Below are 25,127 nucleotides of genomic sequence, written 5' to 3' on the forward strand. Positions count from 1 at the left end.
AGACTCTCGATATTATTAAACTGTGAATACCACCCAAAACGATCTACAGATTCAATGACAGATTCAAAAAATCCCAGTGACATTTCTTGCAGAAATAGAAAAACCTATCCTAAAATTCATATGGAATCTCGAGGGACCTCAGATACCCAAAACAATCTCGAAAAAGAAAAACAAAACTGGAGGACTCACACTTTCTGATGTCAAAACCTACTACAAAGCTACAGTAATCAAAACAGTGTGGCAATGGCATAACGACAGACATGTAGACCAGTGGAATAGAATAGAGAGCATGGAAATAAACCCTCACGTATATGGTGTCTTTTTTTTGGGGGGGGGGGAAGATTAGCCCTGAGCTAATATCTGTGCCCATCTTCCTCTATTTTGTGAGTGGGACCCTGCCACAGCATGGCTTGATAAGCAGTGCGTAGGTCTGCACCCAGGATCCAAACCGGCAAACCCTGGGCTGCTAAAGCAAAGTGCACAAACTTAACCACTACACCACCAGCCCGGCCCCCTGTACCCTCACATATATGGTCAAATAATTTTTTACAAAAGTACCAAGATTATTCAATGGGGAAAAGACAGTCTTTTCAATAAATGGTGCTGGGAAAACTGGGTATCCACATGCAAAAGAATGAAGTTGGACCCTCATCTAACACCATATACAAAAATTAATTGAAAATGGATCGAGGACTTTAATGTAAGACCTAAAACAAAACTCTTAAAAAAAAATCAGGACAAAAGCTTCACAGGATTGGATTTGGCAGTGAGTTCTTGGATATGACACCAAAGGCACAGATAGCAAAAGAAAAAATAGACACACTGGATTTCATTAAAATTTTGTGCATCAAAAGACACTATCCACAGAGTAAAAGGCAACCCACAGAATGGGAGAAATATTTGCAAATCATATATCTGATAAGAGATTAATAATCAGAATATATAGAGAACTTCCAAAACTCAACAACAATAAAAAACCCGATTCAAAAATGGACAACGGACTTAAATAGACATTTCTCCAAAGAAGATATAGGAATGTACATGAAAAGATGCTCAGCATCACAAATCATTAGGGAAGTACAGACCAAAACTACAGTGAGATACCACTTCACATCCATTAGGATGGCTATTTTTAAAAAAGTAACCAGTGTTGGCAAGGATGTAGATAAATTGGAACATTTATGTACTGTTGGTGGGAAAGCAAAATGGTTCAGCCACTATGGAAAACAGAATGGAGGTTCCTCAAAAAATTAAAAATAGAATTACCATTTTATCCAGCACTTCAGTTCTGGGTATATACTCAAAAGAATTGAAAACAGGGTCTTGAGGAGATAGTTTGTATACCCATGTTCATAGCAGCATTATTCACAATAGCTAAAACGTTGAAGCAACCCAAGCTTCCACTGATGGATGAACAGATAAGCAAAATGTGGTATGTATGTGTGTATATATATACATATATATGTATATGTATACATAGACACACACACAATGGGATGTTATTCAGCCTTTAAAAGAAAGGAAATTCTGTAGTATGCTACAATGTGGATGAACCTTGAGGACATTTTGTGAAGTGAAATAAGCCAGTCACAGAAAAACAAATACTGTATGATTCCACTTATATGTGATACTTAGACTAGCCAAAATCAGAAACAGAAAGTAGAATGGTGGTTGCCAGCAGTTAGCAGGATGAGGGGATGGGAAATTATTGTTTAATAGGTACAGAGTTTCAGTTTTGTAAGATGAAAATAGTTATGGGGACGGGTGGTGGTGATGGCTGCACAGCGGTGTGAGGGTATTTAATACCCCTGAACTGTACCTTAAAAATGGTCACTTTTATGTTCTATTTGTTTTACCACAAAAAAAAAAAAAAGTAAAGCCTATTGCAGATGTCAATATAAGCAAGTCAGGCCACATTGGGAGAAGATATTTGCAACCCCTGAGTTGCAAAGAACTAGTATCCAGTAATTCTACCTGTTTATGTCCACCACAGAGAGACTTTCAGACGTGTACCCAAGGAGACCTCTGCAGAAAAGCTCATTGCTGTGTTCTTTACATAAGCAAAAGAGTGGAGACAAACAATACCTCTCAGTAGGGAGATGGAGAAATAACCTTGAATTAACTTATTAAGTAGTGTTGTAAAAGGCAGTTTAAATGAGTGCACCGGTGAGTGTACATGGTTAGATTGAAAAACCAATGTTGAGGCTTTTGTTTGTAATAAGCATAGTCTAAAATGATCTGGTCAGTGTGCATCTTAAATATTTAACCTTGCCTGGTATCTTTTATATTTTGTAATTTTCTGCATGTTTGAAATGTTTTATAATTAACTTTTAAAAGAAAATTAGGCAGGTATTCTCTCTGGCTATAGATTGTTCAGTGGTGCCATTGCTGTGGGCAGGAGGGGACCACTGTGGATGGCAGGTAGATCAGGTTCACAGTCAGTGCTCCTTACTCACACAAAGCCAGTAACTGCTCCGGGAAGTCATTTTGATGGGGAACAGACGAACATACTGGGAATTGTCACTGTTCCTCCAGGAGGCAGAAGCAACTGTCAGAGCATTGGAAGGTCCATGCTCTTGGAATGGAACCAAAACATCTGAAAAATGGGAGCACATTCCTGCCTGCCGTGCGTTCCTGCCTGGGCATCCACAGTGCCTCTGATATTCATCCTATGTGTCTGTTGGGCAGAAAACTGGGAGCGCCAGGCATTGTGTCAGGGTTCAAATTTTGATTTTTGCTTTCTAGCTTCAGTCTGTTGTGTTGTGCTGCTATCTCAGGATTTGGTTCTCTTGATTGCTTTTAGGTTTTTATACTATGCAGCTAAATAGCCTTAAGCCTATTCGCTTTTCCAGGGGAAGATTTCAATCGCGTTTATACCTTCTTTTCTTTCCCCAGCCAGGAGTAGTGTTAACAGGGAGATCTGTCTATATGGAAGTGTAGTATCACTGAATTACAAGGTGAACCCGCTCTTTCCTTCTGCAGCAGACAAGGAAAAGTTCACAGAGCATCCTTGTTTCTTTCAGAACTCACAATACTTTATATGCACCAGAAATGCTAGCCAAAATGGCAGAGCCTTTCACAAAGGCTCTGGATATGCTTGAAGCGGAAAAGTCTGCTATTTTAGGTAAGATATCTAACCTTTTTTTTTCTTGAAGTTCACCTTATTTCTAATGGGCTCTCTCTGTGCCTTGTCACCTCCTTCTGCACCCGGCACTACTTTGACCACCTGTTTGTTCAGGAGTATATGGAGTTCCTACCCGCTCTCTAGGAACAAGTGCGTCTGCTTCATCACCTTAGCATACAGAGGTCTTCGGAGGCAGCCGACCCCCACCCCCTGCCCATGTGAACCCCTCCAGGTAGTGGTGTGTGGGAGAGCCTTTAGATTATAAATATACTGGTTTTTTGACCTGAAGAATATTTCCTGACTTTCATTTATGGAAAAAAAGTATTAAAACAATTAAGCTTAAATAGCTTTAATCAGTAAAATACTATATATATTATCAAAATTTTTGAATAGGGACTGGCCCAGTGGCACAGCGGTTAAGTGCACACATTCCACTTTGGTGGCCCAGGGTTCGCCGGTTTGGATCCTGGGTGCAGACATGGCACCGCTTGTCAAGCCATGCTGTGGTAGGCGTCCCACATATAAAGTAGAGGAAGATGGGCATGGATGTTAGCTCAGGGCCAGTCTTCCTCAGCAAAAAGAGGAGGATTGGCAGCAGTTAGCTCGGCGTTAATCTTCCTCAAAAAAAAAAAAATTTTTTTTTAATAGATTCTAAGCCGTTTCCCAATCGTTACCTTGATTAAAATGTTGCTTTAATTCATATTACTTAGTGGCAAATAACTGTGCAATCATAATTGTGATATATGCTGTGAAGGAAAGTGGCTGTGAGTGGGTTTATTGGGAGACCTAACCCAGTCTTGGAGAGAGGTCAGAAGACTGCCGCCCGGAAGAGACTTGAGGGCTAGAAGGAGCTAACCAGGTTGGGGGCAAGAGAAGATGCTAAATATTCTGGGCAAACAATGGCAGGTGCAAGACCCTGAGGCTTACAGGAAAGAGCTTCGTATGTCCAGGGAATAGAGAGGGGTAACTCATGTGGCTGGAACACAGAGAGCAAGTTAGACAACCAGAGTTGTCTCAACCTTATCCCAGTCGCTGAAGCTTCGTCCTGGCTCACCATCACAGCCCTCTCGGTAGCTCCTTCCTGGCCATAACGTCTGCCTGGGCGTGGCTATGATTAAGCAATCTAGTGAGCATCCTCATCTGTGACATTAATGAAAGAGAGGATGTTAGTTTGCCTCTCCGAAGCTCCTGTCTGTCTTGGCCTACACAGTCCTGGGCCATTTCCTTTGGCACCGTTACACTTAAGGTCCATGTTGCAGGCACCAGTAAAAACAGAACTTCTAAGAAATACTTTGCCATTAATATAAAAAACAGGTGTTGCTTCAGAACCCATTCCCCTCTCCCACATTCAGTTATTCAAATTAAGCCAGGAACTCCTGCTATAGAAATATGTGGTCAACCAAAACATACTAGAATGGACCAACAATTCCTTCTGGCAGCTTCCAACCATGAGCAAGACTTGAATCGCTCTCATAGAAGTGTAGGTCTTGGAAGGCAGTTGTTATGCTGAGGTAGGTGGGTTTCATTTTGATCTGCTATACATCTTGGTCATTTACTTAAAATTTTGCTTGAAAAAGAGGTTCAACAACTTAAAAAGGGATGAGGGGCAGCCTCTTGTTTTATGGAGAGAGCATTTTGTGTTTTGATACAAGTCCTCTCAGGAGAAACGCAGGCGAAAGTTGGAGTAGCCAAGTCTAGTTTGAAGGCCTGGGTACTTAATAGCTTTCACCTTTTGCTGCCAAGGTGGGTGAGCCCTTAGCGGCTCTGGCTGTCAGGAGACGTAGCCACCTGCTTTCATTTAGAACACTCCTCACGCCAACCCCTGAACCACGGCTGCCTGTGGCACGGTGTTGGCAGGGTGAGACTCTGGGCAGAGACGCAGCTTGTCCCTGCCTGTCTTTCTCTGTAGGATTACCTCAGCCTCTCTTGGAACTGAATGACTATCCTGTCTACAAAACAGTCTTGGAAAGAATGCAGCGTTTCTTCAGCACCCTCTATGAAAACTGGTAAGGAACCAATGCTGCCTCTATAGTTCCTAGACGTGCATTAGTTAGGAATGGCCATAGGGTGGACTTTTGATCTAGAATTCTAGTGTACAGATAAGAATTTGACAGGAAACTAGTGATTCTAGTGTCAAATCAAAATGAACAGGCTGCTTTCTTGCATTTGCTTTTTTATAATTGTCATAGGAGCCTCAGTCCTAGCCATGACTTGATATTTTATGTCCAACTTGTCTGTTATATTCTGTAATTTTATGTATGTTTGAAATGTTTTATAATTAACTTTTAAAAGAAAAACAGGTAGGTGTGCTCTCCAGTGCATAAAGTGATGAGACCAAAGTAGGAAATCTAGTGGGGGGATGCATTTTCTCAGCCCACTCACTGCTTGTAGCCTACTTGTCATGGGACGCTGGGAGGTGGCTGACCAGATTTTGTCTTTGGGTCTTGGTTGCAGGATGGGGAGGTAACTGGCCCCGTCCACCACCACATGCAGGGCATTGGCCTCACTAACCCAGTGCTCCTCTAGGCAGCCAGGCTAACAAGAGATCGCCACTGTAAATCTGTATTACTTAGGAAGTAATGAAGGCTACTGTTGATCTTAGGTACCTATTTCTATCTTTAAAAAGATGCTGAATCTGCTACCAAGAAGTTTCCTTAAAAGTGAGGAGCAGAGGGAGGTGTTATTTCCACTTTTGATAAAAGATTAAGTTCATATGTTTGAAGTAGAGCGATTAAGCTACAGATTTCGTAAGGAATAAATACAGGTGCTTCTCTAGCTGTAAAGTCTTAATGTAGACCAGAAATTCCTGGGGCAGTGAGGTCGGCAGTAACACGTGTTGTGTTTGTCGTTGCCCGTGATATTCCCTCCAGTTTTCATATCCTGGGGAAGGCGGGCCCGTCCATGCAGCAGGACTTCTACACCGTGGAGCACCTCGCTACCCAGCTCCTCAGCTCGGCCTTCGTCAACTTGAACAATATTCCTGACTACCGACTCAGACCCATGCTTCATATCCTTTCAAAAGTCCCTAGATAGCCCACAGGGCCTGAAGATTGAAGACAGGAATAGTTCGCAGGCACCAGAGGAGGCGGAGCTGGGCTGCGTGGAATAGATGAATCATTTATCTAAGTGTATAACACCCGCGTTACAAGACACTTGAAGTAAATAGCAGGAGGAACATGAAGGCAGTCCAGGGGGTCCTGAAAGCTCTTTCTCCTTAGGGGTAAATCTTTACCACCCCACTTCTTGGAAACAGGAAGGATGAAGCTTTATCCCTTTGCTATATTTTGTCAGGTGCTTCCTCTTTGAAAAGGCTCTTCTTCATTCTCATTTGGACCTTTTTTTGTTTTTATGAGTGTCTTTCTTCCCTGAAGTTATCGTTTAAGGAGAATAGTCAAGGAGAGTTTACTGTAAGAGTGTCCTTCCTATTTTTTTCTTCCCTACTTTCAGGCAACCCAGTGCCCATAATGTGCAGCCTAGTAGAAAGGAAAGTTAAACTAAAAATGTAATAGAATTGAGTATCCATGCAGCTTAGGATTTTCAGAAAAGAGCCTGAAGATGTTTGCCTATTAGCACAGGATGTTTTTGGCATCTTACAAGTCCTTGGGGGGCTGACTCTGCCCAAGGGTGCAGCCTGCTGCCTGGCAGGTGAGGGAGGGGTGCTTTAGAATGAGAGGGATGTGTACTCATGTGCTAAACCTTCTTAACCTGCCGTGGCATGGGTCTTTGTGAAGCCTCTGGTACTCTTCTGTCCCCCGGAGCACTATGAAGCCCTGGTGTCTCCCATCCTTGGACCTCTTTTCACCTACCTCCACATGGTAAGTGATCGGTCAGAAAGGGTAGCAAAGAGGACTTCGCAAAAGTCCTATCCACAGAGTAAAATTGCAACCCACAGAACGGGAGTAGTATTTGCAAATCATATATATGATAAGGGATTAATATTCAGAATAGAGAGAGAACTTCCAAAACTCAACAACAAAAAAAACCTGATTCAAAAATGGACAAAGGACTTGAATAGACATTCAAAGAGGAAGGGCAGCCTCTCGTGAGTCTTGCAGGTCAGGAGCTCCTGAGAGTGTCGTCTCCTCAGCCTGTCAGGATAGCTGCCCAGCCGTCCTGCCCCAGCAGACTATCCTTGCTGCAGTGGATTGAGCAGCCCCCCAAGAACTAAACTGGTTCAGTTGCCCGCGAGGCACCTGTAGGCTCAGATTCAGCTTCCAACGTCCTATTGACTGAGAAGTCATCAGGGGGGTGTTTCCCCTGGGTCTGTTTCCATGACTCTGGAATTAAGCAGGGGAACCAGCTGGGTGGACAACAGATGTGTCCCGAGAGACCCAAACATTCTAAAATGTTGACCCTTTCAAAGCAAAGAGTTGTTTGCTATCCTGCCCTCATCATGGGTGTGGGAGAGGTTACAGAAACCATATCTGGTAGGGTCTCCAAGGCACTGTCATTGAAGCCTGGAATCATCCTTGGCTAATTCTAAGCATGAAGTGGACCTTAATGTTCTCTCTTCCAACCTTCTCCCCAGTGCTAGTGTTTATTTCCTTTTCTTTTCCCAGAGGCTTTCCCAGAAATGGCAAGTCATCAACCAGAGGAGCCTGCTGTGGTAAGGAACATCTCTTCTTGGCGGATGAGCTGGCAGCTAGGATTGGGGTAGGAGGTGGAAGGGGGGCTGAGGGAAGATTCCACTGTCCAGGGCTAGAGCAGCAGTAGGTTCTAGGCATTCTCAGCCTAGATGGCAGATGGCTTGTCTATAACCATTAGGCAGACTCAGATCAAGCTCTCCTGGGGGGATCTTCGGCTGCCTTAGGAGGATGGTGACACATCCTTATCTACTTAGAATTTTGATCCAGTACCCTCTGTCCAACTGGATATAGTCACAAGTAATAATGTCCCTCAGTGGATCATTGCTGTCCATTCCCAACATTTACATAGAATATAGACCGGAAGGAAGCCAGGAGAAGGAAGTGGACACAGAGGGTCTGGTTAGGGTCACTACTTAAGGAGTCCTTCCCCTTTTTGCACTCCCATGGAACTGGGCCCCCTGGTTTTCTGCAGTGGAGAAGATGAGCCTGCAGATGAAAATCCAGAGTCTCAAGAGATGCTGGAGGAACAACTGGTGAGGATGTTAACCCGAGAAGTCATGGACCTAATCAGTAAGTGGCATGTGGGAATCCAGGGTAGTAGAGAAGAATTTTTCTGGAAAAAGACCTGGTCACCCAACCCCATTATAAGGCATGTTTACAGTAATACTTCAGATTGACAAGAAATAATTAACTAGATAGAAACTAGGTAGTCCTTAAATCAACCTAAGGACACTTTATGAATTGTGAAGTGAATTGCATTCATACCAAGGCCAGATCGTGAGGAAATGTCTAAAATAGCAGGAGAAATTTGGGTTAATGGTAGGAATAACTTCCTAGCTTTGTCAAAATAGGGAAAAATTTTCATTCTTGGACATGACGTTGGTTAATTTGGTTTTTTATATTTTGGTCATTTTGTTTGTTTGAGATGCAGAGTAGACCGAGGATGTGTCAGGCATCCTCTCCGGGTCACTTACTCTCAGGGAATTCTGTAATTTCCCTCTAGTTAATTGAACTTGAAGAGGAACCAGAACACAGTCTGGTCGAATGCCTCTGTCTCCTCTGGTGAAGCGATTTTGTGCCTGCACAGTACCCCACCTTCCCCCCTCCTCACCTGCCCAGAGTCCCTTTGGGATCCATCGGCCTGAGGCAGCTGTTATCTGGCCTTAGTAAGCCCAGTAACCCTGCTTTCTTGCTCTAGCGGTGTGCTGTGTTTCAAAGAAAGGTGCTGAGCACGGTACTGCTCCCCCTGCAGATGGAGATGGTAAGTGAGCCTGTTGCATGGCCCTTAGAGGTCTGTCTTTAGGCTAATAAATATTGTCCCTTCTGTAACCAGGTCAGTTCCCATAGAAACTGTTTCTCTCACAGTCGTGTGGGTGAGATGTTGTGTATCTGGCTTTCATCTGTGCTGGCCCTCTTGCTGTATTCCTCCAGCATACTCCCACCTCAGGGCCTTTGCACTTGCTGTTTCTTCTGTCTAGAATGATTTTTCTCCCACTGTATACATAGCCTGTCTCCTTGCTTCATTCAGATCTCTGCTCAGATGTCATCTCCAAGAGGTCTTCCATGACCAACTTGTCAAAAATAGCAACCCCAACCACCCTGTATTCTTCCTCTGCTCTATTTTTCTTCATGGCACTTATCACTACCTGACATTATGTTTTATTTGTATATTCATTTGTTATTTGTTTCCCTCACTAGAATGTAAACTCCAATCAGGGAAGGGACTTTGTCCTGTTCCTCTTATGCCCCAGTAATTAAGTCAGTCCCTGCTACAGCAGGTCCACAAATGTTTCTTCAGCAATAAAAGATCCTTGGCATTTTGCAGCTTTTTAAGTAACTGTCCAGAAAATCCCTTGTTCCCCACTATTTCCCACTGTACAGCTGGATACATCGCTAGATCTGCCATGGGCAGGGGCCTCCACACCCTTTTGTGAGGCTGGGGGCTGTCCTAGTACTCTGAACCACGTCAGCCCAGGATACTCAACTGTCCTTTACTTCGTGGGCTTCTGTCAGAACAGGATAGTCTTCTCTGTTCTGGAAGAGTGGAGCTTAACATTCTGCTCTCTGCTTGCAGATGAAGAGATGATGGCCACAGAGGTGACCCCCTCGGCCATGGCAGAGCTCACGGACCTGGGCAAATGTCTGATGAAGCATGAGGTGGGTGGAGGGGGCAGGTGATGGTTTTCTGCTTTCCTGGCTGTGGAGTCAGCTTCTACTTTTCTCACTGTGATGCCATCAAAAAAGTTTTTTGGGTAATACTCCTTTATATGAGTTAAGTCCCTGTTCCTAAAGCCCCCAGAAGACGGGGAAAGTGCGAGGCCCCAGGGTCTCCCGTGCACCATGGGCAGAGGCTCTCAGGAAACGCACGGCACACTGATGCCAGTCCCTGGTGTGCAGCTGCCCCTGGCCTGAGCTCCATCTCCTTCCTGCACGTAGGTTTTCTCTCTATATTGTTTTCTCTTCTTTTTGACTGCCTGATATACATAAAGAGAGGAAATATTTTCCTGCTTACCTATTAAAACTCCTAATGCGTAAGAATACTGAGAGAACATTGCGCTTGTTTTCTCATTGTAATCCTTCACCCTTTTCCGTTAGGATGTTTGTACGGCGCTATTAATTACAGCCTTCAATTCCCTGGCCTGGAAGGATACTCTGTCCTGCCAGAGGACAACCACACAGCTCTGCTGGCCTCTCCTCAAACAAGTATGGTTAATCACCCCTTCTCCTCACCCCTTATGAAAGCTCTGGGTCATGAGGATTGACTGAATCAGTTGCAAGAACTGGGGTGCTGGGCCCTTCAGAGAGTCCCCTTTGGCCCTGAGCACAGCTGTCTCCCCAGGTGCTGTCAGGGACACTGCTGGCAGATGCCGTTACGTGGCTTTTCACCAGCGTGCTGAAGGGCTTACAGACTCACGGGCAGCACGACGGCTGCATGGCTTCCCTGGTCCATCTGGCCTTCCAGATATACGAGGCGCTGGTGAGTGGAGAAAGCAAGGGGGCAGGGTGGTTGCAGCTTCACCAGCAGAGCCTGTGCCCAATCGGTTGGGCCTTCTCCTAAATGTAGGCTGTTGCCAAGTTGCTAGCGCTGCCCCTGCCAGGTGGGTGTGGCAGGGAATGGGGAAGGTGGCAGCGCCCAAACCTACAACGTTGACTGGGTTTATCACCACTTCTCAGCGTCCCAGGTACCTGGAGATAAGAGCTGTAATGGAGCAGATCCCTGAAATACAGAAGGACTCTCTGGACCAGTTTGACTGCAAGCTTTTGAACCCCTCTCTGCAGAAAGTGGCTGACAAGCGCCGGAAGGACCAATTCAAACGCCTCATTGCTGGCTGCATCGGGGTAGGTCGCGCACCTTCCTTAGTGCTCCCAGCCACCTTTGCAGTCTTCTTAGACCGTGTGTATGGGCACGCCAGAACCGGCTGTGTGGCTGACCATCGTGGTGAGATGATCTTTACAACAACCAGGGCCCTGCATTAGTTCTTTCTCATTTGTTTTCCACAGAAACCCTTGGGAGAGCAGTTTCGAAAGGAAGTTCACATTAAGAATCTTCCCTCACTTTTCAAAAAAACAAAGCCAATGCTGGAGACGGAGGTGCTGGACAACGAGGAGGGCGGCCTGGCCACCATCTTTGAACCCTGAATCAAGCTTTTGGGCATCCTTCCTCAGCCTTTATTGTCATCTCTTCTTCCCCTTCGTAGCTAATGTCTAGGCCCCTCTCCACTGCCGCCTCACTTTCCACCGTTGTCAGCCTGGAGAGAGCTCCAGGTCTGGAGCTGGAGAGAGTGGGCCCTGTGCAGGGCCAGAAGTAACTATACTCAAGTATCAAGAAAGGGAGTCAGGGCTTAGACCATTCTGTCTAGATCTCCCAGGTATCTCTCATTCTACTGGGAGTTTTGGCTTTTCCTAGATAGAAAAGCTAGAGCAGAGTGGCCCCTCTCCCCAAGCCCTCCCACCCCCACATAGCCATACAGCTCTGCAGTGCTAACTAGGGCTGCCGTCCCTGACACTGCGACTAGCCGGGCTCGCGGAGAGGGCTCGGCCCTGACCTGCTTGTGCCAGAGTTTCTCCTGGACCACTGCAAGGCCCACTGAGCCCCCTTGCTGCTGGGTTGGCAGGGAACCTTCCCCATCCCCCAGGGGCATGTCTGGGTCAGGTGCCGAGTGCTGAACTGAATTTGGCCAGTTCCCTCTTCTTTTGAGCAAGGATCTGGTTACCTGATGGAATCCCTGATACAGGCTACTGGTAAGCTCTGGACACAGTTTCAAGTGTAGTATCTTCAGGGACCGGGGCTGGGCCAGGGTCTATAGTGCTAACGTCCCCCTTAGATCTCACGTATCTTGCCCTTCCGTGAATGACCCCTCAGTGTGGTTTTCCCAGCCCCAGAGTCCACTCAGGCACAAGAGCCACAGTACCCTATCTAGTGTCACATGATGCCATTGCCATGAGGATAATGCAAGCCAACTAGGCTACATCTGTGACAAGCAGCTAGCAAAGCCACTTGGTCTCCTCTCCTTGGACTAGCTGAGTCCAGGTGCCTTCAAAATTCCCATGTTCTTTCAGGTCCCTGGTCACTTCTCTCATGGGCCATTTCCAAAAGAAAAGAATATGCCTTCCCATCGACCTGTGAGTCTCCAGGCTGTTCTAGAGGTCACTGGACAAGGCCGTGAGCAGAGGGGACATGGATGTGGGACCCCCTAGCCTTGAGATCATTGCTGGCCATAGACAGGCTTAATCTATACAGACACCGTGTAGTGTGTCCATGAGTTGGGCACGATGACAGAGGCCTGTCATTGAAAAGGGTTTCTGTAAAGACTGAGTGGAGCAGCGTGGACCGAAGCTAGAGCTGTGAGCTGGTGTAGGCTCCCAGGCAGGTAGGGTCGGGAAGAGGCGAAGCTGGGGAAACAGGGCTTGGAGTCCTGTCTGTCTGTTCTGTGGCACAGACTCGCCCCACACCCTTTTTCTGGGTGGTGCTCTGGGCTTCTTCCTGTTGACTGTGAAGGCCATCTCAACGCATGTTTCCCTCCAGGCTTGATGCTGCCTACTCCTCTCTGGTTGGGGCTGTGGAGGGCATAGTTGTATTTATTGTGTTGTAATATTTTTAACATCCTGTGACTTCATGCTAGAAGTTTTCTATTGTTTATAGAACCTTTTGTAGAAACATTAACTCTAAAGCACATCTGCATGTCAGTAAAAATCTCAATTTCCTACAGAAAGGGCGCCATCTGCCTTTTTCAAACCAGTGACGTGCTCTAGGGTCACTCTTCCTCATGGGCATCCTGCTAAGGGGACTGGACAGGAAGAAGTGTGACTGATGGAGGTAGTATGCCAGCTAGAAAAAGATTTCCATCCCTGACACACCTAGACCAGGCAGCCCGGACCATTCTCACTGTGTGGTGGTTGGTGCCCTCTGGACCTGACCCTCAGGGACTGTTCAAAGGGAACTGCTGTTGCTCTTCATGTGGCCCTTGACAGCAATGTCACTTGACTACTACAAACCACCCTTTTTCTACCCAGGAACTTCCTCTGGTAATCCAGGAGGTAGTGGATTGCAGTGGCACAATGTTTTTCTAGGTTGTGACTGTGCTCGCCCCCCCCAAAGAACCACCTCAATTTGGCATTTCTTGTGAGGCTTCAGAGGGACTTAGCCCTGACCTGCAGTGACTTTTGAGCCAGTGTTCCTAACTGCTAAATGAGGCCAATGATGCCAAACCTGTTCTGAGGTGAGGCCCCATTTTGGGGGCCAAAACTCAAGAAGTGGTCTCTGACCAAAAAAAAAGGTTTTTTTGTTTGAGTGGTGAATTTATTTACATTAAGGCCTTACAAAGGCATAAAAGTCACATTTTATGGCACATTTAACAAAATGTATTGACTCAAGATGAAGTGGTGATTGTCCCAGAAAACCGAAGACCCCTGGTTACACTGGGCTCTCCACAGCACTCCTGTGGGGGCAGGCCAGAATCCCAAATCTTCCATTTGCCTCAGGAGCAAGCATCCGAGGCCAGCCATGCCAGTAAGTCTGGAAACTTCAGTCCATCTGAACCGCCTCTAGCTCATCCAAGAACCGCCGGCACTTCCCCATCAGTACCTTGATGGCTTCACTCACCAGCACATCTGGTGGCAACACCCCTGTTGACTCCACAGAGACTGGGGACCAAAGAGAGACTTTAGCCAGGCAGGGCTTGCAAGAGCTCCTGTGTAAGTTATCGCTAGATTCCACATCTGGACCTGCCCCCTCCGCCCAACTTGATACTCACAGATATAATGGTCCCGAACCCGAGCCAGCCGCACAACCTTCTTTAGCTTCTCATGCCGGAAGACTTCCCTGCTAAAGGTATCTAGCCGGGGATTGGCAACTCTGGCCACCTTTTTACCTAATGAAAACAAACCATGTTATAAATACACAAGCTCAGAGCTTTTATTTCTCTCTGCTACCTTCAAAGAGAACAGACTTTAGGTCCTGACCGGAACAGCATCCCAAATACCCTACCTTGGACTTCCTGTACCTCAATAACACCCGGCGAGAAGCACCGGCTCAGCTCCTCAGCCGCATCCCCTTCCACAGGCTCAAGCAGGGTGATGTCTGGCAGGAGCCTATAGCTGGCTGTGGCCACAGGTGAAAACTTGGCATGATCCTTGCCTGGAGGAAGAGGGAAGTCAGAGTCTGTGGGAAACCCTTCTTCACATTCCCTAAGCCACAAAGAGCAAACGCCCATTGGCTTTCTGCCTGTCAGGCACACCTCAGCTGATCACCTTTTAGACACTTCGCCCCACTGTAACTGAACTGCCCTCCTGCCCAGGACGCCCGACATGGTTCTTACCAATGCCCTTGACACAGTGCATGAGCAGGTCAATCTCCTGGCCAGGCCGCAGCTGAGCAATGAGGATATCATCATGCACTGGTCGGATAGTGCCCTCTGGGAAAAGGTCAGCCTGGTTCCCCAAGGGCACCCATATCATGTGTCTGGTGTACACTGGAGGGAGAAGCACATCAGAAGACCTCAGTCCCTAAAACTAGTCCCCACCAACAGGTGGGCCTTCTCCCTCACGCTACCGCTACTCACCTTTGTGGTTCACGTAGAGTTCACTGGGGTCAGAGGAATCTTTAGCAGCATGGGGGTTCCGAGTACACCTAACCTGCAGCCGGAACTGCAGAGTATCTATCTCTGTGCCTTCTTCATCTCCTGCAAGGGCAAGTGTTCTCACAGATAAGAACAACTAACGCACCAAAAGATTAGTAACTTGTTCAAGGTCATGCAGTGGTCAAGCCAGGATGTGAACATAGGCAGTGTGATTCTAGAATCTACTTCAGAAGAAAGCTGCTCCCCTTTTCCCAAAATTTCACTCTCTCACTCACTCACCTTGGTTCCGATATTCAAAAAGACGGGGATCAGCGTGAATGGGAATGAGCCCCAAGCGATGAGCAAGGATCTCATCCTGGACAATGGATGTGTTGTTGTACACCAGGACCTTTTCCACAGCCATGGTTGGCACCTGCCCGAGAAAATAACATCACTTATCTTCAGAGACCCTACAGACTCTCCTTCTACTCCCTACCTCCTGACATAGGGAGATGGGGAGAGACCACTTCCTAGACGGCTTGATGAAAAGTTTACGAAGAATGAGGAGGAATGCTCAGCAAAACTACAGAAAGAATGAAAGAGGCAGCTTGAGACAATTCTACAGGTGAGGTGATGGCATGGTTTCCCCCAAGCAACTCCACTCCCGCCACCATGCCCACTGATACCTCAGCTAATAGAATGCGTCGAAAAGCATTGGCAATGGCCGCGTCGATTCCCACCATGTCAAATTCCAATGAGTTTTCATCCATGTGTACTACATCCACACGGAAATTCTAAAGGGACAGGAAAAAAACTAAATGAAGCCTGCCCTCTGCAGAGTCGACACCTCCCGGATGGATCTTCCTCCCAACGTATTAACGTCCTCTCTCATCCAAAAACTTCCCTTGGCCCACACGTCCCTCATTAGGTGTTCTCTTTCTCCTCCGATCCTTTACCAGTCTCTTAAAAAGTCTCCCTGTTTTTATCTTCCATTCACTTAAAACCCTCTACAATACAGCTTCCAGCCAGTCCATCCTCAGACACTACCCTCCTACTAAAGAACAGGCTTCCATCCTGCTTAGTTTAGGTGACACTAGTAATCCCTATCTCACTAAACTCTGCTGCATTTGGCATTTGTTGATAGACTCCCTCTATTTTCAAACTACTGCCTTCATTTCAGAGCACCAGTCTTGGTTCTCTTCCTTCTTTTCTCTGATAAATCCTAAATTCACTATCTTCCACCTACTCCATAATGTTACTATTTCCCAGGTTTTTGTCTCTCCAGGGTGACCTCACCCACACTCGTGGTTTTAGCAACTATTTGTACTGACAACTCTCAAAATTATATCTCACTTCTGATCTCATTTCAAACATATATTCTTCTAGACTTCTCCACACACAGGAAACTGCATCATCATTCCCCTTTCCCAGACCCATTTCTCATCAGCAAATGACACCATCATCCATCGAAGCAGTTGCCTGAGCTAGGTCATTTGACACTCCCAGCTCACAGCCCATATCAAAGCAATTACCAAACTTACCTTCTATCTCCCCTTGGCTCTATTTCCGAGATGATAATCTTAGTTCATGCCTTCAACCTCAGCTCCCCTATGCAATTCTGTGACAAATCGGCCTGCCCCATATGATGATCCTCAAATTCATTGTCTCCCAACCATTAAGGTTGCAAATCTAATCAGGTCTGCTTAAGAGCTCTTCAAAAGCTCCCTAGAGACCTACAGTGCCTAAGACGCTCGCCAGCCCACTTTACCCTCTAGCAATAATGAACTGCTTGGACATTCCCGGAGCACAGCTCACGTAAGCCTTTATAACTCAGCCTTCTGTTCTTAGCTCTTCCTCGCCCTTCGCTGTTCTCAGCTTCTACTTAGCGTTCAAGGCTCAATTTAGACGTCATCTCCTTCAGGAAGGAAATCTTCCATACCTCTACGCCCCCTTCCCATTCTAAACTAAGTGCCTCTGCGGGATACCCCACCCCCAGCCTTCCTTATTGCTATTAACCGCTTTCACCACATTACACTGGAATCATTTGTTTACACGCGCTCTTCTTCAACAAGGCTGAACTTCTTGTTCGCAGAAAACGGCAGAAACCGTGTACAGAGCGCCTAGCATACTGCTCAATAAACGTTTTGTGAACGGCGCGAACCCCCAAGGGCAGCTTCTAAGGCACAGGCTGCTCAGATCACACGGTCCGTTCCTCACATCTCCCACCTTCTCGCACCCCACCCACCTTCTCGAAGTGGTCCTGGTCCCAGGCATCATCATAGCCGGAATAGTTGCCGGGAAAGTCCGTCGTATGAACCTAGGGCAAAGAAAGACGAGTCTGCCGCAAAGGGGCAGGGAGCACAAGCCTGTCCCCACTCCGATCCCAACTCATCCCTGTTCCGCTCTCATTTCTCCTCCTGAGCTCAAGGCCACAAGACTTACATTGCGAACCCCGAACTCCCCTAGAACCACGCGGCTCCGCATTTCTTCCACCGCCTGGGCCGCCGCCATCTTCAACGCCTGCACGTGACTAGAGCATCAAACCGGCGCGTGCGTTCTCGTCGCCCTCCTCCGTCTCCGTGGCAACGCACCACCGCCTGGAATCTTAAATATCGCGAGACTCCGCTCCGCCTCCGTCCACGTCCCCAACTTCCGGAAGTCAGTTTGGGCCAAACATCCGGGTTTCTCTGTTTTGCGTTCCGGTCGGTGCCACCTCTCTTTCTCGCCGCTGGACGTCTGCCTCCCTCAGGCCCACATCTCTCCCACTTCTCCTCCGCGCGCGGGGCCGGCGCGGGCTTCAGCGACGGGAGCTCTTGAGGGACATGGCAACTACGGCGGCGCCGGCCGGGGGCGCCCGAAACGGGGCTGGCCCGGAATGGGGAGGGTTCGAAGAAAACATCCAGGTAATGTCCCCAAGGCTCGGGCTGCTAGCAGCCCCAGGGCCAGCAGCCGTCCTGAAGTGTCGTGGGGACTGTCCCTAGGAGGCTGGAAGTCTGCTCCATTTGCAGCACTTTTTCTCTTGCTTGGGTCTTGCTGCACACGAAAGGCAGTGGGACTAGTGCTGACCTGAAAGGTCCAGACTGGTACTCCAGCCAGAGGGCTTCACATCTCTAGGCCTGCCCGCTCTGCTTTCGGAACAAGTTAGGAGGTCGGTCGGGGTCAGGTATGGCGGGGGTATGGGCGGCACTCACTGGCACTGGCTGAAACCATACTCTCTGCACAGCCTCGTTTGGGGTTTGGGAAAGACCAAGGACATGGGTGCTTTTGCAGCCCTTTGAGGCTTTGATAGGGAAGGTAGGAGAAAGACATGTATGGAAGACAGGGAGTGGGTTTCCCAGGCAAAGAAAAGAGAGCCAAACAACCAAGGGTTCTGAGAGCAAAAGAGGGGAAGAGAGTGGCATGGTCTATGGTGATTCCAAGCCATATCCCCAGCAGTGACAGAACAAAGCCCCAAACCGTGGGATGAACAGAGGAGGACTTAGTGGATGGAGCAGAAAGGTCCTGCACTCCAGGAGCCACTGTCTTCACAGGGTGGGGGCTCAGCTGTGATCGACATGGAGAACATGGATGATACCTCCGGCTCCAGCTTTGAGGACATGGGTGAGCTGCATCAGCGCCTGCGTGAGGAAGAAGTAGATGCTGATGCAGCTGCTGCTGAAGAAGAGGATGGGGAGTTCCTAGGCATGAAGGGCTTTAAGGGACAGCTGAGCAGGCAGGTGGCTGATCAGGTAAGCAAGCTTGGATCCCTGGCAGGTGGAAAAGTATACCTAGGCAGGCCCCCAGGTTCTGGAGTTGGTGTTCAAGTTCATCCCAGGTTGTCCAGTTAGAACCATGTAGAAATCCAACAGAAAATAAGCTGCAGGGCCTAGAGCCAAGAGTCTCACAATTCCCACCCACCCCACCCCCGTCTTCCTTACTTCAGATGTGGCAGGCAGGGAAGAGACAAGCCTCCAGGGCCTTCAGCTTGTACGCCAACATCGACATCCTGAGACCCTACTTTGATGTGGAGCCTGCCCAGGTGCGAAGCAGGTGAGGATCCTTCTGACAGAAGCTGCCATCTCAACACCTAATCCTTGATCCAAACTACCACCAAATACCAAGCCTTAGGCTCCCCGAGCCTTTGTGACCCCCACCCCGCCCTCATCATTGCACCTGTACCCAGCCGCACCAGACCTGTTACCAGTCATGGAACAGGATATGGTGATAACACACTGCCTTCCTCCTCTTCTCCATCTAGCAATCGACTCATCTTCCCTCAAAACCTAGCTCAAATGTCGCTTTCTTTGTTCTTCATTCCTCAACCCCATCCCCAGTTTTTCCTCTCCTGCTGACCCTATAGAACTCTATGCTTTCCTCTAACAGATGACATTTAAGCCATGCTGTACTTCCTTATTCCTGGGTCTGTCTCCACAGATTCGGCCTCAAAAGCAGGCTCTATTTTGTTTATCCTTTTATTCCCAGCACCAGAAGAGTCTATGAGCCAAAACATCAGTGCATAGTTGTTGAATGACTTTTCAAGAGCTGGATTTAATCTTGGCTTGGTCATTTGTTCATCCTTTAATGTAACCAACGTTTAGCGAATAGCCAGTACCACTCAGCAAGGCTTTATTAAGCATTCACTCTGTGTCTGGCACTTTAGTTGTTATGTCTGATTCAGTGGTGAAGACCGATGGGAGCCTTGTCCTTGAGTGCAGTTAGAACACAGCACTCACGTGCTATGGTGGGGCACACAGGAGGGACACCTGGACCCAGAGTAGGCTGGAGGGTGGGAGAAGGCAGGTTTCCCAGAGGAAGTAAAATCTAGCCAAATTCCAATGTATTATTAGGAGCTAGCCACTTAAGAAGAGAGTGGGGGAGTAACTTGTGCTTTTATTCCTCCTGCCTGGACTGCTTATACCACTTCAGATATATTTTCAACAAAATGCTCAGCGGTGCCTAAAGGAGTGGTAAGCAGAAGGGGCAGGAGGCACGCTGGTTCCCTCAAGTAAAGCCTTTCCTTCTAAACCTCTTCCAGGGCTTCAGCATCACAGCCCTGAATTCTGGGCATTCTCTGCTGGGGTTTGCCTGTCTTTTAAAGGGGAGCAGGTCAAATAGGTAAATTGTCAAGCCTTCTCTCCAGGCCCAGCTGGGCTGAGGCAAGGAAGTGATTCCCTCATTCCTTGTCCATCTTGACTGTCCTCTTCTCCCTTTACCACCCAGCGTGTTCTCTGGTGTGAGAGAGATGAGTAAGATTCAGGCCCTCCAGAACCTCATAGCCTAGTGCTGCCTCTGCTCTCATATTTCCTCTCCTCTCCCAGGCTCCTGGAGTCCATGATCCCTATCAAGATGGTCAACTTCCCCCAGGTGAATAGGGGGTAGCATGTCTGGAAGAGCCTCGGGAGGCACTAGGGCAGAGGGTGGGGCCACCAGGCAAAGCCTGGGAAGGCATAAGCAGAAGGGCCATTGTCCCCTCCAGCCTGAATGAGTTGGTATATTGACAGAAAATCGCAGGTGAGCTCTATGGACCTCTCATGTTGGTCTTCACGCTGGTTGCCATCCTCCTCCATGGAATGAAGACATCTGACACCATCATCGTAAGCAGGGCAGAGGACTGTGGGGGGTGGCTGACCTGAGTTGAAAGCTGCCCAAGGAGACACTGGTGGAGTGAGGTTGAAGCAGCCCCTGAGGAAGGCCCTGGGTGAGGCTGCGACCAGAGGCCTCCCAGGACTAAGTAGAGCCTTCCTCCCACAGCGGGAGGGCACCCTGATGGGCACAGCCATTGGCACCTGCTTCGGCTACTGGCTGGGCGTCTCGTCCTTCATTTACTTCCTCGCCTACCTGTGCAATGCCCAGATCACCATGCTCCAGATGCTGGCCCTGCTGGTAAGGAGTCCCACATGGTGCTGGGCAAGGGTGATGTTAAAAGAGTAGCCAGGCCGTGGTCTGCATCTGTCCTGGGGCCCCAGGGCCTGGAGTGGGGTGAGCTGGCCAGTGGACCATTTCTTTCTCAGGGTCCCCAAGAGGGTCCTGAGGCCAGCCCGGCCCAAGTGATTGTCCTCCCCACCATCCTCCTTCCTAGGGCTATGGCCTCTTTGGACACTGCATTGTCCTGTTCATCACCTATAACATCCACCTCCATGCCCTCTTCTACCTCTTCTGGCTGCTGCTGGGTGGGCTGTCAACTCTGCGAATGGTAAGCTGGGCAAGAGGTTTCCAGAGGTGGGCTGTCCTCCCAGGGAGTTGGGTTAAACAGCCCAGAGCTCCGGCCGAACCCCACAGAGGGCTCTGGATGGGAGGGAAGAGCCCAAAGATGGTTCTGCTCTGGGTAGGAGTGTCTTCTCCACACTGCTGACTTTGGAACCAGGTCCTCTGAACTGTATTCTTGTGGCCCTAGGTGGCAGTGTTGGTGTCAAGGACTGTGGGCCCCACACAGCGGCTGCTCCTCTGTGGCACCCTGGCCGCCCTGCACATGCTCTTCCTGCTCTATCTGCATTTTGCCTATCACAAGGTGGTAGAGGGTAAGTGACAGGAGGGCCTGGGCGCGAGGGAGGGGGAGAGAGCTGCCCAGGGCAGGGCCCAGCCGACTCATGCTCACCTTCCATCCTCCGTCTTTCAGGGATCCTGGACACCCTGGAGGGCCCCAACATTCCACCCATGCAGAGGGTCCCCAGAGACATCCCTGCTGCGCTCCCTGCTGCTAGGCTTCCCGCCACCGTGCTCAACGCCACAGCCAAGGCTGTCGCGGTGACCCTGCAGTCACACTGACCCCACCTGAGATCCTTGGCCGGCCCCCTTTCCCCCAGCTGCGGAGCAGAGGAAGATTAAAGGACAGTACTGATGACATGTGTCTCTTTGATGGGGTCTGCAGCTGCCACAGAGCTGTAGCTGCTTAAGCACCTCCTTGACACCCGTCAGGGCTCCCGAAAGGCACATGGCCAGGAACTCACGGCCAGGACTGCAGGCTCTGAAGCCAGTGCAGAAAGTGGGCCAGCTCCTCTGAGCCCTCTCCACCTACCCCTTCCCTCCTCTTTGTCTCTCCCACAATGTCTTGCTAAAGATAGACTTGGTAATTAAAATACTGATTGAAGTCCGGAACTGCAGCTGCCCTTCCAGTGGTCCTCCTGCCTTCCTACTTCCTGTGCACTTTCCTGTTCTTGTCAGTGGTGGGCATGTCACATGTTCCATTCTTTATACCCTCATCCAGGCAGGATGAAGGAGGGACAGCCCAGACTACATTGAAAGTAGTGACTAAATATGTAACTTGCCCAAGGGCAGGGGACACCTGACCCGTGGAGCACAGGGAGGACTCAAACACAAGAACCACGAGCCTCATGGACCAGCACACCCAGCTTGAGTGTGGGCTCAGCCTCATTCTTGGGATGCCAGTGGAGTAATGACAAGTGGACAAGAACTTCCAGACTCAACCTCATGTCATTAAAAGCCCTCAGGCACCTGAGCCATTGTGTAGGGATAACTTTCCTGTGGGAACTCACATTGGAAGCCAAACTCGGCTTTGCCTTGGTTATACTGGGGCCAGAGGGACAAAGCCTCTTCCAGAGTTTTCTCTGTCCTTCCTCTTCAAGAGTGTGTTCACTCCTAAAAACCACCACCCCCCCAAGCAGAGCACCGTCCACCCCCACCACTCACTTCATCTGCTCCATTTGGGCAGTTAATTCAGGTGGTTAACAGAGGGACCAGAATGTTTGACCTCCCTTCACTATGCTTACATTATTCAGTAAAAAAATCATTACCCTAGTAAATCTGGGGCAGCACCTTGCCCTCCTGATAAGGGGACTGAAAGACGTGCTCTGCATTCGCGCGGTGCGACTGTTCCGGGAGGCCCGCACCATCAGCAGCAGACAACGTTCTGACGGCACTGCCCGCGCTGTGCAGTGTGCACGTCCCGAGCGCTCCAGCCCGCTTCCCACGGTCCTGCCACCGCTCGGGGTCGCCGAGCCGGACACCCCCTTTATTTTGGCTACCCCGGTCTCACGGACACCGAGAACCTCAGGGCATCCGTGCCCTGCGCACGTGGGGAAGGGGCGGCACCGACCCTGCGCCCGTCCGCGCCCGCCGGCCCAGGGACCTGTCGCGCCCCCCCCCAGGCCGTGTCGCCGGGCCGCGCCGCGAGGCCGCCATCTTGCGAGGGCCGCGCGGCCAGTCCTGGCCGGCTGGGACCCCCGCGCGCCCCGTCTCTGGTCGCGGGGGCGGGGACGCGGGGGTGGGGCGGGGCGCGCCGGAAAGGGCCCTGGGGACTTTCAAACGGGACGCGAGGGCGTGCCCGGGGCTCAGGCGAAGGCACCGAGGATCTGGACGTCGGAATGGGGAACGACGGGAGAATGGGCAAAAAAGTCCGGTGGGTCACAGTCTCCAACGCCATCCGCATGCGCCGCGCCTCCACTCTTGCGTCCCCACCCCGCTGCCAGTCCCGGGCCTCAACACCGCTCCCTACACGCTACCTGCTGTAGGCCCACACCCGGGGGAGGAGCGTGCACACCGCTCCGGAACCACCCGGTGTGCGCAAACCTCGTGGACGCGCGTGGCCGAGGCCGGGCAGGGGGCGGGGCGAGCGGCGGTGACGCGGCGGTTGCCATGGGAACCCGCCGCCCGCTCCGGTGCAGGAGCCGAAACCGAAGCTGCCGCCCGCCGCCCGCTGCCCGCCTGCCGGGTGCCCGCCTGCCCACTCCGGGCTCTCCCCGCGGGGCGGTAGGGGGAGCCGGGCTGGAGGAGGGGACGGGGATGCGGCCTCCGAGCGGAGACTGGCCCCGCGCGTCCTAAGCCGAGGCCCCTGAGCCGCCGCCGCCGCCACCGGGAGGGCCCAGAACAAGCGCGGGCAGCGCCCGTCCGGCTCCGGATCGCGCATCCCGGCCCGCCGCCCAGACACGGACCGCACGGTCCGCCCCGGCCGCAGCGCCGCGAGGTCTCAGCCCTGCCGGCGACCTCCGCGCCTCCGCAACCCCGGCCGGCTCCGGCCCGGGACCCCGCGCTCCTCGCCGCTGCAGCCGCCGCCCCTACCGCCGCCGCCTGCGCCTCTGCCGCCGCCGCTGCCCCCGCTTCGTCCGCGCCCCCAGCCCGGGCCCCGACCTCAGCCCCGACCCCGCCCGCGGCCCCGCCAACCTCGGCCGCGGCCCAGGCCCCACCCCCGGCCCCGGAGGTCCAGCCGTGGGAACGATGCTGCCCAGCTCCATCCAGATTTCGGGGGAGCCGCTGTCAGGCGCCGAGGTGCGGGACATCTGCCGCGGCCTGCGCGACAACGCCGTGCGCCTGCTCTCGCTGCGCGGCTGCCGCCTTTGCGACCGCGACTTCGGCCGCATCTGCCGGGCCCTGGCCGGGGCCACGTCGCTGGCACAGCTCAACCTTAACCTGGGCGTCGTGTCCAGCCCCAGCCGCATCAAGCAGCTGGCGGAGGCGCTGCGGACCAACCGCTCCATCCAGTCCCTCTTGTGAGTGTGCTCCCTCGCAAGGGGGTCCCGGGCTCTGCACCCCTCCCATTCCTCCACACACCTTCCTGTACCTGTCTTTCCACCAACCTACCTTCTCACCCCGTATACACACACCTCATTCCTCTGCCTGGGCCTCCACAACACCCTCCAAACACATGCCTTATCTGCGGACTGTGCACACGCAGCCCCACCCCAATGGAGGGTTTACCCACCTGCTCCTAGCAGGGCACGTGCATCTCTCCACCTAATCGCCCTCCTGACTTCTCGGGAGCAGCTCCTCAGTTCCCAAAAGGGAACTCTCCCCTGAGGACTAGACCACGACCCCTACATTCTGCCCACTGAAGAAGCTCCGTCGCCACCTACACACCCCTTCTCTGTGCTCTGTCCTGGATCCCAGTCCCTGCCCCAGAAAAGAAACAGAATTCCTCTCCTACCTGTATTCCTTTAGAATCTAGAATTTTCTTTCTCCCTCCCCAAGGCATCCCAAGTGGTGTGACTGAGTGCCCTCTTTACCTCTGGGGCTCACATAAGGGAAGTGCCCCTTCTGCCTACAGATAGGACTGACCACCGCAGTAACCTCTGCTCTCTGTCTCACCCCCAGCCTGCATGGGAGCCCCCTGACAGATGCCGGGCTGGCCTTGCTGAACCCCGCCCTGGCCCTCCACCCTGCCCTCGTGGCTCTGGACTTGGGGGACTGCATGCTGGGTGATGAAGCCATCAACCTCATCTGTGGCCTCCTCCCCCCAGATGGGGCCAAATCTGGTGAGCAAGGCCCTGCTGAGGGCATGAACTGGTATGGCCTTGATGAAAAGCTAAGTGCACAGGGTAAGGGGTGCGGCCCGGAGCTGAGGGCTTTGCCCAAATGGGAGAAAATCCTCTCAGGAAGGAGAAGGACTGGGGGGCTGAGCAGGATGGAGACAGGAATCCAGGCTGGGGG

The 25,127-nt window shown here is 50.7% G+C and overlaps 4 protein-coding genes across 7 annotated transcripts in view; 3 read left to right on the plus strand and 1 right to left on the minus strand.

Moving 5' to 3' along the window:
• The window catches only part of XPO5 (exportin 5), a 53,435-nt gene extending 42,064 nt beyond the window's left edge, over window positions 1-11,371 (plus strand). For both annotated transcript variants that reach the window (XM_046639281.1, XM_046639282.1), the window contains 12 exons: window positions 3,024-3,124; window positions 5,034-5,130; window positions 5,995-6,131; window positions 6,842-6,939; window positions 7,684-7,730; window positions 8,183-8,280; window positions 8,909-8,971; window positions 9,785-9,867; window positions 10,306-10,413; window positions 10,550-10,687; window positions 10,885-11,049; window positions 11,212-11,371. In XM_046639281.1, coding sequence (XP_046495237.1) covers window positions 3,024-3,124; window positions 5,034-5,130; window positions 5,995-6,131; window positions 6,842-6,939; window positions 7,684-7,730; window positions 8,183-8,280; window positions 8,909-8,971; window positions 9,785-9,867; window positions 10,306-10,413; window positions 10,550-10,687; window positions 10,885-11,049; window positions 11,212-11,349 — 1,273 coding nt within the window. In that variant the 3' untranslated portion in view covers window positions 11,350-11,371. The remainder of the gene's footprint in view (window positions 1-3,023; window positions 3,125-5,033; window positions 5,131-5,994; window positions 6,132-6,841; window positions 6,940-7,683; window positions 7,731-8,182; window positions 8,281-8,908; window positions 8,972-9,784; window positions 9,868-10,305; window positions 10,414-10,549; window positions 10,688-10,884; window positions 11,050-11,211) is intronic.
• Window positions 11,372-13,476: 2,105 nt separating this feature from the next.
• Window positions 13,477-17,414, minus strand: POLR1C (RNA polymerase I and III subunit C). Of its 2 annotated transcripts, XM_046639285.1 has the most exons (9): window positions 17,211-17,414; window positions 17,014-17,085; window positions 15,455-15,562; window positions 15,069-15,201; window positions 14,772-14,891; window positions 14,529-14,681; window positions 14,198-14,347; window positions 13,965-14,081; window positions 13,478-13,854 (listed from the first exon to the last, which is right to left on the minus strand). In XM_046639285.1, exons 1-9 carry the CDS (start codon window positions 17,277-17,279, stop codon window positions 13,736-13,738), a joined length of 1,041 nt encoding a protein of 346 aa, XP_046495241.1. In that variant the 5' UTR covers window positions 17,280-17,414; the 3' UTR covers window positions 13,478-13,735. The 2 variants fall into 2 exon arrangements, with proteins under 2 accessions (XP_046495242.1, XP_046495241.1); XM_046639286.1 differs by lacking the exon at window positions 14,529-14,681 and having other exon boundaries at window positions 13,477-13,854.
• A 51-nt stretch (window positions 17,415-17,465) lies between these two features.
• On the plus strand, window positions 17,466-21,842 carry YIPF3 (Yip1 domain family member 3). The gene is made up of 9 exons (XM_046639284.1): window positions 17,466-17,671; window positions 18,299-18,496; window positions 18,691-18,797; window positions 20,066-20,111; window positions 20,249-20,341; window positions 20,499-20,630; window positions 20,827-20,940; window positions 21,142-21,265; window positions 21,364-21,842. The coding sequence occupies exons 1-9, from the start codon at window positions 17,591-17,593 to the stop codon at window positions 21,510-21,512; spliced, it is 1,044 nt and encodes a 347-aa protein (XP_046495240.1). The 5' UTR covers window positions 17,466-17,590; the 3' UTR covers window positions 21,513-21,842.
• Window positions 21,843-22,960: 1,118 nt separating this feature from the next.
• Window positions 22,961-25,127, plus strand: part of LRRC73 (leucine rich repeat containing 73) — a 4,259-nt gene continuing 2,092 nt past the window's right edge. Inside the window, exons 1-2 of one of the 2 annotated variants that reach the window (XM_046639319.1) lie at window positions 22,961-24,190; window positions 24,792-24,952. In XM_046639319.1, coding sequence (XP_046495275.1) covers window positions 23,919-24,190; window positions 24,792-24,952 — 433 coding nt within the window. In that variant the 5' untranslated portion in view covers window positions 22,961-23,918. The remainder of the gene's footprint in view (window positions 24,191-24,791; window positions 24,953-25,127) is intronic. The other variant, XM_046639320.1, reaches the window with a different exon arrangement.

This window comes from Equus quagga, chromosome 15 (genome assembly GCF_021613505.1).
Source record: "Equus quagga isolate Etosha38 chromosome 15, UCLA_HA_Equagga_1.0, whole genome shotgun sequence".
In the NCBI taxonomy this organism is placed as follows: domain Eukaryota; kingdom Metazoa; phylum Chordata; class Mammalia; order Perissodactyla; family Equidae; genus Equus; species Equus quagga.